Genomic DNA, 16454 nt, shown 5'->3' with positions numbered 1-16454 from the left:
TTCATCGCAGAGGATCCAGAGTAGTTTCAAAAAGTCTTGAAACCACACAAAGGCCACAGGGCTTAACAGTACCATAAACATTGAACACAAAGCTCATTTTAAAACAAACCATATTCAAACTTCAAGGCCGCTCACTTCCACAAATGCTGGAGTGAACGCATAGACCTCAGCTGGCCTCAGCCCCCCCATTCCTCTCCAGCCGAGGAAGAGCCGCTGCTCAGAGAAAGGGGGGCTTTTCGGACGTTTTCACAACCTTTCACATTTTATATATGGGGGGGGGAATACACAGCCCAGCCCCCCCCCTCTATAAACATGCCCTGTTTCAAGTCCGCAGCTGCCTTGGAGCCCTGAGTGACAGGAGACCCTGCCCGTCTCCCAGAGGGCAAAGCAGGGGAAGCCGGAGGGAGGGAGGGAGGGAGGGAGGGAGGGAGGGAGGAGCAGCCGTCGCTGGGTGGGACCTTCCGGCTCCCCACAGCCCCCCCTCCCATCCCTCTTCTCACCCTCCCTTAAGGGGCTGCCGCATTTCTCTACGTTTTCCCACCCAGAGACGTTTACCCTGCATAGGAAGAAGGAGAAAAACCATCCCTCTCTTTAAAAAGAAAAAGAAAAAGCTTGATGAAAGTCCTGACATTTAAACTCCTCAGCTGCCCTTTTGTTGAATCCTCCTCCTGAACTCCCCAGGGCAGCTCCTGTTGGGCAGGTGGAGGTGGTGGCTCCTGCGGGTGGCCAGAGGGCCAGGCAAACTGCCTGGGCTTGGCCTTCCTCCTTATTTCCAGGTCAGGGCAGACTTTGCTTGCGTGTGAGCCTCCCCTTCTCCTTAGTCTACATCTGCCTAACCATAATAGGGTTTCCCAGATTGAAAGTCAGTGGTGATTTATAGGCTGCTTTGTCTCCGGAAGGTTTCTCCCTCCCCCTCAATCCCTTACGCTCTTTTCCCCCCAAAGAGGAACTTTTGTTTAGGAAAATGACTCCAAGATGGGAAGGGTTATGATTTCAGGTTGAATAGGTAGTGGTACCTAGGCAGGGCTCGGTGGAGTCCGGTTGCACATGCTTAGCTGTTCGCCAGGTCTAAATAGGGGTCTTGTTGTTTGTTGTTGCTGAGAATAATTGGAGGATGATATAGTATGTTTCCAAGCCTATTTAGGTGTCCATAGAGACAAAACTGCTTGGACAAGACTTTAGTTGAGCTGTCTTGTTTTCTAAATAATATTCTGCATAGGAAGCAGACTCAATAGTTCAGGAAAGTCGATGGGTCAGAAATTCTAGCTGACCATTTTTACAAGACAAGACTTTAAAAAATAGAACGTAGAGGCCATTGTCCCCCCTGGTAAAAGGCTGGTTCAAAGTGTGTAACTGTAACTCTTCTCTTTCCCCCACCTCAGACTCCTGAACAATGTGCTGTAAAACAAAATGGAGATTTCAGGCACTGCTGGTAATTGTTGTGCAAATATAATACTCCCTCCAAGCTGCTAAATAGGCCAGTGCTCTGTTTACACGAGGAGGCAGCCAGCTTTCCAAGTGTAATGAGTCAGCTCCATGAACAGAAGGGGTGTGGAATTAATCTGGCATCCGTCTGGCTTGCTCTCAGAAAACCAGGTTTTCAACCTCCCTGTAAAATAGGTAGATACGACGTAGCCTAACTACAAATGGCTCTCTTGCTCTCCAGGACAAGCAAGCAATCCAGCCCCCTCCCACCCCCCCCCCAGCCTAATTGAACCAAATGCCTGGCCAAATGCCCTTCGTGGATTCATTTTGAACTGGACTATCCATTTGGAGGAATATATTCAGAAAGGATTGAATGTCCAAGCTCCCCTTTCCCACAAGCTGTTTTTTTTATCTTACCTTAAGTGCTTGGCTCAAGAAAATGAGGATGCCTGCTGATGTCACACACAAACTCTGTCTGAATAAGGGACTGTTGGCTTGATTATTTTTGGGGGGTCTGGCTAATTGTGTCAGCCATCACAAAATGAGGATGGAGATGATGATGCAATACATGCCCCATGCTTATGGTGAGCCCAGACCTAACTCCCCCCCCCCCCTCCTGGATTTGACAATCGACTGTAAATTTTGAATGATCTCTGGCAGTGCTTCTCAACCCTGGCAACTGGAAGATGTGTGGACTTCAACTCCCAGCTTTGCTGGCTAGGGAATTCTGGGAGTTGAAGTCCACATGTCTTCCAGTTGCCAAGGTTGAGAAACATTGATCTATGCGGTTTTAAAGTAAAGGTTCTCCCTTGCACATATGTGGTAGTTGTTCCCTACTCTAGGGGACAGGGCTCATCTCTTGTTTCAAAGCCGAAGAGCCAGCGCTGTCTGAAGACATCTCCGTGATCATGTGCCAGCATGACTAAACGCTAAAGGCGCACGGAACACTGTTACTGTCTCTATTTTTCTACTTGCATTTTTTACGTGCTTTCAAACTTCTGGGTTGGCAGAAGCTGGGACAAGTAACAGGAGCTCCCTCCGTTACACGGTGCTAGGGATTCGAACCGCTGAACTGCCGACCTTTCTGATTGGCATGCTAAGTGTCTTAGCCACTGAGCCATCGCATCCCCTATGCTCCCTATCTCCATATGAGATTTTGGAAGAAGCAATTTCTGAAGAAAGGGAGCTTGGTTGAAGCTTTGGGATCTGAAGATGTTTTAATGGGGCTTCTGTTTGAAAAATGAGCATTTTGAAAAGAAGAAAAGGCACATCACCTTTGTCCTATGCAGGAATAGTTGGGGCCTTAACTAACCATTAAGAGTTGCCAAACTGGATGATAGTTACTAAATGAGTATATTCTGAGTGTAGCACTCTAGGGCGTGTATCTCTGTTTAGTGGGGTAAAAGCAAATCGTATTTTGACTTGCAAGATTGCCTCTACATTAGAAATCCTGTCCTTTAATGGTCTAAGCCTGCTTGGGGTAAAATTTGATTTTGGTTTGTTGGTGGCATACTAGCCAAAATGTGCCCAAACTGGCAAGTCCTGTCAGTGCTAACTGGGAATGTTGCATTTGCTCATTGATGCGGTTAATCTGTCAGTGTGGTCTCCTTCTCTAGCTTCCTAAAAAGGATCGTATGATAGCCACCATGGGCAGCCAATGTTAATAGAGTGGAAGATGATCATAGCATATAGAAGACGGACCCTTGCCATGTGAGAGGCGTAAATCACAAGCAGTATAAATTAATAAGGGAAAGGAAAAATAGGGGCAGTGTATAAGGAAGGTACTTAGTGCAGTATTTCTCAACCTTGGCAACTTGAAGATGTCTGGACTTCAACTCCCAGAATTCCCCAGCCAGCGAATGCTGGCTGGGGAATTCTGGGAGTTGAAGTCCAGACATCTTCAAGTTGCCAAGGTTGAGAAACACTGACTTAGTGTACAAGAGGCAACGAGGAGCAAAAATTGGGAAATGGAAAGGCTCTTATATGAGTGAAGGGTGTGCAGGCTAGATTTTTGTTCCTTAGCAGGAAAGGATGTACAGGTCTGCTTGGTCGCTAACGCATTTGTTAAAAAACACCTAAGGAATGTACCTGTGACCCTTGTGTCTTTTTGATGCATGCAATGCTGTTATTGTTGACTGAAGCCCCAGGTGTTCTGGATGTATTAAGAGGCTGAGAGGCCCTAACCATTGTAGCTCTTCCCAAGTGCAAACTGGGTTGGAAGACTTTCCCTGAAGATCTGTTGATTAGCACCAACTATAGAATAGTTTGCAAACTGCTTTGATCTCTTCCATTTCCGCTTTTGAGTCTTGTCATCGATGTTTAAGTTGAATCTCATTTGCTTTCCTTAAACCGTCATCATTTATATGGCATCAGTATTTATGCTTCACAGGTCAAAGGACTCGCCAATCCAACGAAAAGAAGGGGGTCCATTTGATACCCGCATACAGGAAGAGAAATTATGTGGTGCATATTTTCTGGCATCATTTTTTATCCTTTCTTTTGGCTGGAGTCTATTGTTGGCCGAATTGTATTTTAAATGAATGTATCTCGTCTTTTCAACTGGCTTTCAAGGCCGATATTAGAAACAAAGGATTATTGGGGATTTATCTACTTAATATTTTAGTGTTGGCTTTAGTGTCCAAGATACTTGTAATTCAGAGCTGTAAACGCTAGAAAAGGTCAGAAACCTGTAAATAGAGCAGGCCAGATATCTGGCTGAATAAAAGAAATTCAGATAACTCGCCCTGCAATTTAATGTGTTACTCACCCATGCTGTAAATGAAATTTCAGCTGCTTTCATTATATTATAGAACATCCCACTGTCACAATTCAGTAAAATAGAAGAAAATGATGGTAATTATAACTTAGTGTAACTTGTTTCCAAGATATGGATTTAGGAATTTTTTTCCCTTGAACCCTTATTGTGTGGCTTATTTTGTGCTCAGTCACTGGACCTCAAAGCAATGAGAAAGCTGTTGTGTTTTTCATGGAGCTCTTACTGTAAAGAGAATCGATTTGAGCCTGGGGTACGTCTCTCCCTGTAAAAAATTCAAGATTCCTTAGAGAAAAGAATGGTTTTTTTTAATTCACCTCCTTTCCCCAACCCAGCTCTCATTAGTCACGGAACTGGAGTCTCCCTGCTCCTGAACAGCTTCTTTCAGTTGGATTGGAAAGCTGCAGCATACATTTAGCCAAATTATGGGATATGGCAACTCTCCCTGTGTGGCAGGTAGGGAGGGAAGCCTCCTTCGGTGCTCTGCCTGTCTCCTTTGATTAAAACAAAGCCGCCTTCCCCGATCCATGTGGTTGAACTCTATAGTGGCTGTAAAGTCTGTTGGAGATAGGTTACAGTGTTTACTACTACTATTACTACTGTTGCTACTATGTGCTGCAAAATTCAGTTGGTTTTTTTAATCTTGTAACCAAGCAACTCACAGCATGGGTAACAAAGCTTTGTTCTGTGCTTGTGAATTGTGCTTCGGCTGAACTTATAGGACACATACATACATACATACAGTAACCCCTTTTCTCAGTTGTGTGAAAAACGTTGGGTGCTGCCTTTATAGTTTCCCATCTTCGCTTCCTTCTGGCAGCGGTTTGATATCAGAAGGAAATTTCTTTGGCAATTTACCATTTGCTTTATGTGACACTCCCGTGAGCAACAGGAGAATGCAATTTAATTGCATCAGGCATATGAACAAGCAATTACGGTTTGATGGGAAAGTAGGTGCATGTTTGCATGCACATGTATGCAGATTAAAAAAAAAAGTTTATCCCTCTAAGGAATCCAGAAAAATGGTCCTTCGGAGCCATTTTCTGCATGCAAAGATCTGCCTCTCAGGTGGCCTTGGGAAGCGCTGCCTGCGTTCCTTCGGATGTGAACCGGGGAGGGAGGGGGGGCCCTAGACGGTTCCCATCACGGCTCCTGCCTTGTCCGGGTCCAGAGAGGCTCAGCCCGGGTCTTCCCCTCCCCCGCCCTTTCCTTGCAGGTCAGGCTCACCTGTGTGTTTCCTTCTTGCAGACAGTTGACGATGAAGCGACGGCAGCATAAATGAAGGACAAGTAAGGAAGGCAGAACGATGCCCAAGGGTGGGTGTTCTAAAACACCACAACCGGACGATTTCTCTCTCAGCAACAACATGGTGGAGAAACAAACGGGGAAAAAGGTAACGTGTCTTTTTCATGTTTTCAGCACTTGGGCAAATTTTGTTGGAAGAAACCCCCCCTCCCCTGCACCTTTTCCACCTGGCAGCAGCCACTTACCTGCAGCAGCCACTTACCAGCCTGCTGATGAGCCTCCTCTTTCCGACTGCATCGCTTGGTGATGGAAATTCTCCAACAGGAATCCAAGGACTCTACCTGACTAGAGCTGCAGATGATAAAATAGGTGTTGCTGCAGTCTTCATGCAAACAGCTGTTTTTCTTCCCAGCCATGCAGGGAAATCTCTTGAAGATGCAGGTGTGACTTGCAGTTCTTAGGAATGCTGGGAAATGTCATCTCCAGAATGTGATTTCCGCTGCTTTCCCTTGCTTCCTCACAGGGTGGGCGGGACAAGACTTATCAAGAGTAGATCTTCCACGCTTGCCCACCTTTCCTGTTCTCGACCTGTACAAAAGAGCACAGGCTGTGTTCGCAAAGCACCGGGCAAAGCCGATGAATTGGCTGCCAGGAGGGGCACCAGTCCTTCTCTGCTTCCTAGCTATCCGCACTGCCCTGTGCCGGAACCATGGCTGAGGGGGGAAAGGCTTCTCGGGATTGCTGTGCGTGCACTTCTGGAGCGCAGCCTTTAACTTGTCTTGTGTTTGTCAACACTTCCCAAAGGCTTCGCTCTGCTTGACTCTGCTGGCTTGGGAGGGGCCCAGGAGAATCCCATTCCAAGCCTTGGCCAGAAACCAATGTGAGACTGGTGTTAAACTCAGTGTGCCTTGTGGGATGAGCAATTGGTGAAGCATGGCTTCCCCTCAAAGCGAGCGGGAGAGAAAATAGTGTGTTCATGATTGACTGAAAACCCATCAGTTCCCCCCCAAGTTATCTGGCCTTTTCTCTAGATATTCCTCTCTAGCATGTCGCACTCAGCCAATTGGAAGCTGTTGTCCTTGCAGCAAAAACCTGCTGGATTGTGTGAATTTTGATTTTTGTTTCACAGAATTTAACGTATGTATCACCTAGGCTTTGATAAACAAGCTAGCAGGAGAAATATCTGCACAGTTTCTCACCACTGCTGTTTTCCATCTGCTTTATGAAATCAGAAAACTGAAATCTTTCTTTGTAATATGAGTTAAAAGGGGTGGAGATGTTGCTAGTTCTCAGAAAGGCCGTAGGACTTTATAACGTGATGGAAGCATTTGGGCCCTATTCCAACTTCCATTTCCATCATCTTACATCCACAACCTGATTAGCTATAAGGGATGCTGGGGATTGTAGTCCCTTTGCTAAGTAAAAGGGCCTTCCTTCCTTCCTTCCTTCCTTCCTTCCTTCCTTCCTTCCTTCCTTCCTTCCTCATGATAATTGTAAACGGCAGTCACAATTGTTTTGGTGGAACTGTTTAACCGGGAGTTAAGCTTTCTTTATCTCGTTCTGCAGAGTTTTGGGCAATGAGTATATCTTTTTTTTTTCAGATATAAAATAAAACTTTATATGGTTGAAGTCCAAAAAAGCCGGACTAGATTATCTGCCCTCATGGTTGGGGTCATATTGTGACCTGTTTAATACTATCCCAAAGGTGTCTGCAGAATGAATAATTCATCAAAATGGTGAAATAGGTGTTTTGCGTAAGCTGTGCCCTTTTTTGCATATGTGTGTGTGTATCAAACATTACAATGCTGCTGGTGCCTAAAAGATATACAAGCCTTAACCATTGATACTATTTTTAATTGTTAGCCACCCAAAGTTATATATATGGGATAGGTAGCATGTACATTTCATTGATTGATTGTGGGAATGAGACTCCCTCTAACATGAGGTTCAATTTACCCATAAAGAATTAATTTTTCTTGATAGATCTCCCTACTTTTCCCATAAATTATTTAATCTCTTTTCAAAGTCTGCTAAATTAGTGGACGTTACCACATCCATTATTGAAATGTAGATAATAGTTTGCCATGCTATCCTTTTAAAAATATTTATTTCAAAAGAATACCCTGGCAAACTTGCTTCCACGAACTATGGTTTCATTAAGTGGAGAAAATAGAAGATAGGATGAGTAATTTTGATTTTAGAAAGGATTCAGTGTAATTTGTTTCCCAAGATATTGAGAGCATGAGGAATTTTCACTCACTGAAAGCCATTTTTAAACAACCGCAGTTTGGGGATTGTGATTTTGGATATGTATATTTAGCACAACTGTTCTTGTTGCTGGCATTCTGTGATTCTTAGCCTGGAGCTTTTTAAATTTAGGGACCTTAAAGGTCCTCTAGTCCAATCCCCTGCTTAGGCAGGAAACCCTACACCGCTTCAGACAAGTGGAAATCCAACATCTTAAAAACGTCCAGTGTTGGAGCATTCACAACTTCAGAAGGCAAGTTATTCCACTGATTAATTGTTCTCACTGTCAGGAAATTTCTCCTCAGTTCTAAGGTGCTTCTGTTCTTGATTAGTTTCCACCCATCGCTTCTTGTCCTGCCCTCAGGTGCCTTGGAGAATAGCTTGGCTCCCTCTTCTTTGTGGCAACCCCTGAGATATTGGAAGACTGCTATCATGTCTCCCCTAGTCCTTCTTTTCATTAAACTAGAGATACCCAGTTCCTGCAACTGTTCTTCATTTGTTTTAGTCTCCAGTCCCCTAATCCTCTTTGTTGCTCTTCTCTGCCCTCTTTGTGTTATTAATTTATGAAATCATGGCTTTGGGTATTTAATCAAAATTTCTGCTTTTTTGAGGTATATATGCCCATCCTTACGTACCATCTGGGCTTTAATGACATATCAATCTCTATTCTAAGGCAGTGTAGAAGCATTTTCAAATCAGCTGATTGGGTCATCTGACCCTCAGGAAAAACATATTTAGAAAACATTAAGTAGTAAATATTTCCTGAGGATAATTAATAGTTATTGGGCACTCTGCTTCCAAAACTTTTTGTATGGTAGCATTTATCCCTGATGTGTTTCTGAAGCTGTTGACTTAAGTGTTTGAGCCACAAGTTTTCTTTTTAAAAAAGCAACACCTCCAGGTAACTGATCTAGATACCTAGTTCATTATAACAAGGTGCCTCTAACCTAGTGAGGTTTTTAAGGCCTCCAGAATAGCAACCTGCTTGCAATCCAGAGTGAGTCAATAAATCAGGATTAAAAAACACACACAAGCATTTTTAATGTGCTTAGTTCAATCTGTTCTGTACAATGGAAGGTGCTGATTTTAACCCTGGGTAATGAACGTATATTTCTAATTGCACTTCCCAAATGCAAAAATGGGTGTGTATTGTTATTGGGAAAATACAACCCTTCCACTTGGCTTCATTGCTACTAATGTTGATGGGATTTCATCTAAGGGGGAGTCTTGGGGTCGGCCTGGCAGTGGGGTTCGCAGATTCTCTCTGGATCAGAGAGCTGCAACGTAGCCCGCGAGCCCAGCCCTCCCGGGGGCTCTTCAGTGCTCGCCCTGTTAGCTGAACCCCCAGGAGTTCTGCTTTGGGAGCACGAGGCAGAAGTGGCTTATTTTCCCAGGCATTTCTTGATTTTTTTTAAAAAAATGCCTCCTTTTTAAATAGTTGTTTCATTTTATTATGGCTTTTTTGTTTTGATATTATGCATTTTAATAGTAGGGTTTGAATATTTTTGTTTTAAAAATTCGTCTGAGCGTAGTTTGTTGTAAGCTGTCCTGAGAAAACATGGCTTTAAACAAAACAACAAATTTAAAAGCAATCTCTGTTCAGGCCCACTTCATCTCTGCAAGGACCCAGCTCAAAAGCCCGAAGGCCCAGCGCAGACTGTCAACTTCAGCTGTTTCTGTTTCTTGTATAACCAAAATAAACCTCCTGTTTATTTTGAATTTGTGTAAAATGTAGTTGGAATAGTTGGCCAGTAGTTACACTGATAAACACAAGCCTTGATATAGAAAATGTTTAGTAAGGGCACCTGATAATCAGGCAGTGTTCAAAATATCCCCAGTCCACAGCCAGGAACAGGGTAGCTGAGCCATTTCCAACAGCCCACCTAGAGCCATAGAGCAGTGTTTCTCAACCTTGGCAACTTGAAGATGTCCGGACTTCAACTCCCAGAATTCCCCAGCCAGCGAATGCTGGCTGGGGAATTCTGGGAGTTGAAGTCTGGACATCTTCAAGTTGCCAAGGTTGAGAAACACTGCCATAGAGGATCAGTACAGATTTAGCACCGGGCACTTGTGCGCATGCAAACGTCAAACTTATTTTTTAAACACATATATCCCCTTTCTTTTTGGTTACTTTACACATGCACAGATGGGCTGTTGTGCAGGATTAGATACCATTTTAAAAGGTAACCCTTAGATCAGGGGCGTCAAACTCAATTTCCTTGAGGGCCACATCAGGGTTATGTTTGGCCTGTGGGGGGCAGAGTGGGTGTGGCCAGTTGGATTTCACTTATGTTGGGGGCACCTATGGCAGTCTTAAGCGCTCTGCCAGCAAAAACCAGCTCCGTTTCCGGCTGCGACGGCTTCCCGCAACCCCCTGCCAGCGGAAATGGAGCTTGGGAGGGCCTGTTTCCACTGGCCGAGTTACTATGGGCCAGTCCCTCACGGTTTCCAGGGTGGCCCCCGGGCCAGATCCACGCACTCTTAGATCAGGGCCTCGAGTTTGACACCCCTGCATTAGATCATCTACTCAGAGTCCCTGGATTTGCTTCCCTTTCTTCTCACTTGGTTGTGGTGGATCTTGGTAGCCCTGGGGGGGGGGGGGCAGAGCTGCAGGTGGTCTGTGGGCAGCACTCCAGTGCGCTCCAAAGGCCCCTCCTCTGAGATAGCAAGAGAGCTGCCAGAGACACCTGTGAGAGCCACATTGGGCAGGTGGGGAAACTCCCTCCACCTGGAGGAGGAGCGCAAGCAGATCGTGCAGACAACCTCTGCCAAAGGAGGGGGCCGTTCAGCCCCTCGCTTCCCATGCATTCAAGGCCTCCCTCTTTCTTCTGTCTGTGCTTTTATGCAGCAGCAGAAGCCCCATCCGTGGTTAACCCTGGCAGCTTGGCCCAGTCGCCACCGTTTTGAGGCCACTTTGCAGGAGCCAAGGTGGCGCAGTGGTTAAATGCAGCACTGCAGGCTACTGCTAGATCAGCAGGTCAGCGGTTCAAATCTCACCGGCTCAGGGTTGACTCAGCCTTCCATCCTTCCGAGGTGGGTGAAATGAGGACCTGGATTGTTGTTGGGGGCAATATGCTGACTCTCTGTAAACCGCTTAGAGAGGCCTGAAAGGCCTATGAAGCGGTATATAAGTCTACTGCTATTGCTATTGCTATTTGCAAAGGTTGAAGTGAGAGGTGTGAACTTGTGGGATGTGCAGACAAGGGTACCTTTATATTTTGCGGGGAGCAGCTTGAGAGCCACTTTGCTTAAGAAAGCCAGCCTTGCTGATAGCAAATATGGGGGCTTTTGTGAAAATCCTGATTTTCCTGTCTCTTTTCCAGGATAAAGATAAAGTTTCTCTAACCAAGACTCCAAAATTGGACCGGAGTGATGGTGGCAAAGAAGTGAAGGAGAGAGCTACGAAAAGGAAATTACCTTTCACTGTTGGAACAAATGGAGATCAAAAAGATTCAGATACAGGCAAGAATATACCATTTATATTATTTAGGTCTGAAAGTTGGGTGGTTTTAGACAAAGGTCAAGCCTCTAAAAAGAATGCGGAAAAAGACATTTCACAGCAAACCTGCTCCCATTTTGATAGGCCTTTATTCTTGATGCAGGCCCCTTTTAATACTCTCTGAAATCTTTACTTCTTTTTTGGCATTTTTCTAGTCTGTCAATTGGTATCTTTTCAGGAGTGCCAAAAAATTAAGCTATGCAGTTTCTGAGGTAAAACATATAATCATCAGATTATCGTTTTACAAGCACAATCTCTCTGCCCACCTACCTTTTTAGCCCTTTGTGCTGAATATTCATACGTAAATGGTGAAATGAGTGCGGTGTGTAGATTGTCACCTGTTTTATTCTGTCACACGCGGAGAAGCCACAGTTGGCCCTGAGCACCGTTCAGTAGCTAAATGTGTCCCACAGACGGCAGCTTGGCTTCCCATAATGCAGCCCCCCCCCCCTTCATTGGAATGTAGCTGCCTGCCGGCCTCTGCCTTTCCACAGCTCTCCCCAGTGCAAAATTGTTTGTATCCCCTTTCCCTATGAGTTGTAAGCCGCCCTGAGTCCCCCCCGGGAAAAGGGCGGCCTATAAATAAACTTTTCCAATTCCAATTTTCCAATTCCAAAATCTGCAGCGAAGGCTATCAAAAGCGAGAGTGGAAAGGCTTCCCTGGTCGGTGTTTTGGTCTGGTTTTCCTCTGGGTCCCCTTGAACTAAGAAGAAAAAGGCCTCTGCTTTTTTGAATCCCCCTGGCTCAGGAAGTGGCAGTGGGAATGGCGAACCGCATCTGTGGCAACATAAAAGAAGAAACGGAGATGAAGTTTGGCTCTTTGAGGATAGCAGCCCAGCGCCTGGTTGAGTCTGGGTAGAGGATTACTGTGGTGTTGCATCCTCTTCATTATGTAATTCAGTGGTTCCCAAACTTGGCAACTTTAAGACTTGTGGACTTCAACTCTCAGAATTCTCCAGCCAGCTCTGCTGGCTGGAGAATTCTGGGAGTTGAAGTCCACAAGTCTTAAAGTTGCCAAGTTTGGGAACCACTGATGTAATTAGTTGGAAGGTTGTCATCTCACAGGAAACATCCTTAAATATTCACCCAAATCCTAAACTGCTTGTGCTTTTAGGCAATGGTATCTGTTGCTTGTTTTTGTTGTTGTTGATTGTATGGCTAGAAATTTCACCACAACTTTAATGGCTTCTGAAATATGGTTTTGCAGGCTGAGGAGCCGTTGCTGGATTTCACTCTGAGTGGTGGTGGTGATGATAATAGTGCTCATTTTGGGGTCACCTATGTAAGAACTCCTCGTTCAGCTGACTGCTTTGTTCTATATAATTCTAATTCCGTTCTAATAATTCTAATACTCACGCAGGTCAAGGCGAGAGTAGTAAGAGGTATCTGGCAAGACGGAATGAAAGATCATTTCTCTTTCCTGACCCCTGAGTATTGCGCTTCTTAGGATACTGTGCTTTTACATTTCCCAGCAGTCTTCAATATCGGCTAGAAATAACTGGCTTGTTCTTCCCTGCCAGCTTATTCTGCATATGGTGATATCTGCTACATCCAGGACAGAATGAAGCAAAAAAATAATAAAGTAATCAGAGGCTGCGAACGTATTTTAGAAATTCTCTTCCTTCTGCAGCCTCCAGCAACTTTTCTGCCTGTACTGAAGAGAAGGCCTGGAGCTCTTCCAGGTCCACCATGGGTACCCTTTGTGCTTTGAATCCGGTAAGGGAGAGGCCTTATCAGCAGAAGGAGGCGGCCCTGCCTGTGAGGAGAGCCGGCGGGCGGGCGGCTGGGTGGGGAGGGGACCTCCGCAGCCGTTCCTCAGCAGAAGCTGCTTCCCCGGATTCAGCATCAACTCTGGTGGGCCGCTGCTTTTCTTGGCTTCTGGCTGAGTCAGAGAGCTGCCCAGAAGATGCCAGAAAACTCTGGCTTGATCCGTGGGCTTTCTTCCTGTAAAGGCGTATCGTGTCCTGCGGTTTGCTTGTTTTTTTGCTCTCTTGTTTTGGGAAGGCTTGCAGATGGCTGACAGACTCCTCAAGCCCTCGGAAGCGCTCAGGCACCTCAAGTGGGTGGGGGGCTGTCCAGGCCACCGGAGAAGGTGACCGTGGTTTCAGAGGGGGGCAATGTTCAGACGGGAAGCGGCGGGCAGTGGTGCTTCAGATCCAGCACATGGTCCCACTCTCCGCAACGGCTGGTTTCTCTTCAAGACACCGGGCCTTTTCCTAGGCTGGCACAGCGGCCCCCAGGCTGAAGAAATTGGCGGTTGAAAAGGTGGCCGCAGGGCTGTGACGAATCCTCCTCCTCCTCTGTTACCCGCTTCTTCGTGCCTCAGCTCCACTGGTTGCTGGACCCGCCTGGCTTCCACGTGAACCCCAGAAAAACAGCCGTGTTTGTAATCGCACGTCTCGAAGTGTCTCCTCCTGTTTGGGAAAACTGGCCTTTTGCCCCAATATATTCGGTAGTCTTAAAGCGGAGGCTGGGCAGCCCCAGAGTCATCTTTCACAGCCACGAGGGCAGCAGCCAAGGGCTTGTCCAAAAGTTGCCACTCAGTTCAAATTTTTAATGTAACAGAGCAAGAAAGGGACATTAATTCATTCATTTATTTAATTATTTTCTCTTTATCTAAGGTCTACCTACTCTTTTGTCACCACATCTCCTTACACACGCACGCACACACAAACATAAACGCACGCCAGAGGTAGTATTCAGGAAGTTCTGACCAGTTCTGGAGAACCGGTAGCAGAAATTTTGAGAACCGGTAAATAACACCTGTGACTGGCCCCGCCCCCATCTATTCTCTGCCAGCTGATTGGGAGGGAATGGGGATTTTGCAGTATCCTCCCCCTGCCACGCCCACCAAGCCACGCCCACAGAACCGATTGTAAAAAAAAAATGAATCTCACCACTGACGCACACACACACCCCTAACCATTTATACTATTCAAAAGCTACATTTGGCCCAAGCCTCCAGAAAAGCTACGCACTTCAAATCCAGCAAAACTGAATAGATTTCCTGAATGAATGGGAAAAGCTGGAGTTGTGGAGCAGCAAATGAAAAACTTTTCCTAGACGCCTTAGAAATACTTTCTTCTTGCAATGTAAAAGCTCTTTTCAGAGACACAAAGCAGGAAGTGACGTCTTCCGCTGGTGATTTGCAGAATGCGCTGTCTCTTTTTGTTCCACCTTTGCTTCAGAAGGACAAAACCGTCATGTTACGTCCACGAAAACGTTGGTTTTCATATCTCCTAAAATGGGAAGTGCCAAGGAATTCAGCCTAAGCCGGCTAGGAAGGTTATTACACCTACTTAACACTATGAAAATTCCTTATTTTTTCATTAATAAAATAGAGGCATTTCAACTTTATGATGTTCTTTTGCTTTCCAGAATGTCTAGACCAGTGTTTCTCAACCTTGGCAACTTGAAGATGTCCGGACTTCAACTCCCAGAATTCCCCAGCCAGCGAACGCTGGCTGGGGAACTCTGGGAGTTGAAGTCCGGACATCTTCAAGTTGCCAAGGTTGAGAAACACTGTCCTAACCACTGCTGGGGAATTCTGGGAGTTGAAGTCCGGACATCTTCAAGTTGCCAAGGTTGAGAAACACTGTCCTAACCACTGCTGGGGAATTCTGGGAGTTGAAGTCCGGACATCTTCAAGTTGCCAAGGTTGAGAAACACTGGTCTAGAAGCTGCTAATGCATACATAGAGCATCAGTTTAACAGTCTGTTGAAAAGGGGGGGGGGCTTTTCCCTATTTGGAAATCAAATGTAGGGACTTCAAAAGAATATCCGAGAGGAAGGGCAATCTGGGTGCCAGCCTCAAGGGCTCTTCAAGGACCCTTGATTTCTCCCACTGCTCCCCCAATAAGGAAGGGTTGGCTGGGCAGGAAGCATCACCTCTGTTCTGAGTGCCCTGGGCTTTCTCACCTACCCGGCCAGCTTTTCTCAGCCTTCCCTGCCTTGTTCACCTCTGGCCTGCCCAACCTCTGTATCTCCCTCCCTGGCTGGTGCCATTCCTCTCGCCTGATCTTTACACGCCTTTCTCCTTCACCTGGAACTGGGAGGGACGTGAGCACAGAAGAATATTCATTGTTTAAGGAAGGCAGCAAGTGTTGGCCGGACTGCATAAACGAATGGAGAGGTTATAATAACTGTAGGAGCCGCCCAGCCAAAACTCCTGTTGTCCCGTGCACCAAATATTTGCCAGACTGGGTAACTCTGTTAAACCAAGGGTTTGTTCTAAATTGATTTTCCAGAGTGATGGGGGGTTGCTGATCAATTACAGTGGAAGAATATAAAAGGCTGTTATGAAGGTTGTGGCCTGAAAAACTAAACAGAGAAGGCAAAAGCTAAGCCAGGAAGAATTTCATTTGCTAACGAGTGTGTTGCAGCCCTTGCTTTGCTACTGAATACCTGGGCCATTTTTTTCTAGTCTGTTTACCTCTTTACTTTCCATATCGATTATTATTGGATGATCTCTGAGAAATCGCCTGTTTCTGTTTGTCTCAAGCCAGAGTTCAGCTTCAGCGTTCTTAAGAGTTGGCCGCTCTTGAGAATTTGTGGAGACGGAAGAAGGGAGATGCGTACCGAGCCCACCCTCTGAGTGGAGGAGGGGCTCCGTGGCCCAAAGAAAGAAAGACCGGGCCTTTTGGGAGGGGGAGGGGGGCGCCTGGGGCCTTTTCCCGCAGGGCAGAGAAGGAAATGCTCTTTTGGGGAAGGTTTGGGGAGCTTGGAGTTGGCCATTTGGAGCAGAGCGGAAGGCAGCACTTGTTCTCCGGCACAAGAGTTTGCAGTTCCTACGTAAGATCAGCGTCTGGAGCGAAGCCTCTGGAGGAGGAAACCTTCAGAAAGCAAAATAGCAAAATGTGCCAATCTGGCCAAGGGCCGGCCGTGCTTGGTTAGAGGTTGATCATTAACCCTCCTTCCCAACTGTCCTTCCAGCAGCTGCAGATTCCGCCCAGGCCTTAAGCTGCTCTCTTTGAAACTGTCCAGCTGCTCCCATCTCCCACCCCCCTTTCACCCTTTAGCCCGTATTCTGCAGCTTCGCTGGGGATTCCTGTTTCAAGCAGAAGGTTTGCCAAAGGTGCCCGTTCGTTCGGTGTGTGCTTTTCAAAAGCCCACAGACTTGTGGCTGGGACTGAATTGAACATGCAGGCTGGGAGGTGAGGAAAAATGGGCAGGGAGAAGCTTCCAACTCACCTTGGAACCACTCGCTACGGCAGTGGTTCCCAAACTTGGCAACTTTAAGACTTGTGGACTTCAACTCCCAGAATT

At 46.1% G+C, this 16454-nt stretch overlaps 1 protein-coding gene across 2 annotated transcripts in view; it reads left to right on the top strand.

Annotated features, from left to right (window-relative positions):
* Positions 1-16454, top strand: part of ANKRD11 (ankyrin repeat domain 11) — a 124262-nt gene that overhangs the window by 82260 nt on the left and 25548 nt on the right. For both annotated transcript variants that reach the window (XM_087728614.1, XM_087728615.1), the window contains 2 exons: positions 5447-5591; positions 11014-11152. In XM_087728614.1, the coding sequence (XP_087584740.1) occupies positions 5505-5591; positions 11014-11152 (226 nt within the window). In that variant the 5' untranslated portion in view covers positions 5447-5504. The remainder of the gene's footprint in view (positions 1-5446; positions 5592-11013; positions 11153-16454) is intronic.

This window comes from Thamnophis sirtalis, unplaced genomic scaffold, assembly GCF_051295495.1.
Source record: "Thamnophis sirtalis isolate CommonGarterSnake01/CBP01778 unplaced genomic scaffold, rThaSir2_p1.2 scaffold_14, whole genome shotgun sequence".
In the NCBI taxonomy this organism is placed as follows: Eukaryota; Metazoa; Chordata; class Lepidosauria; order Squamata; family Natricidae; genus Thamnophis; species Thamnophis sirtalis.
This window is presented reverse-complemented; position numbering and strand designations above follow the sequence as displayed.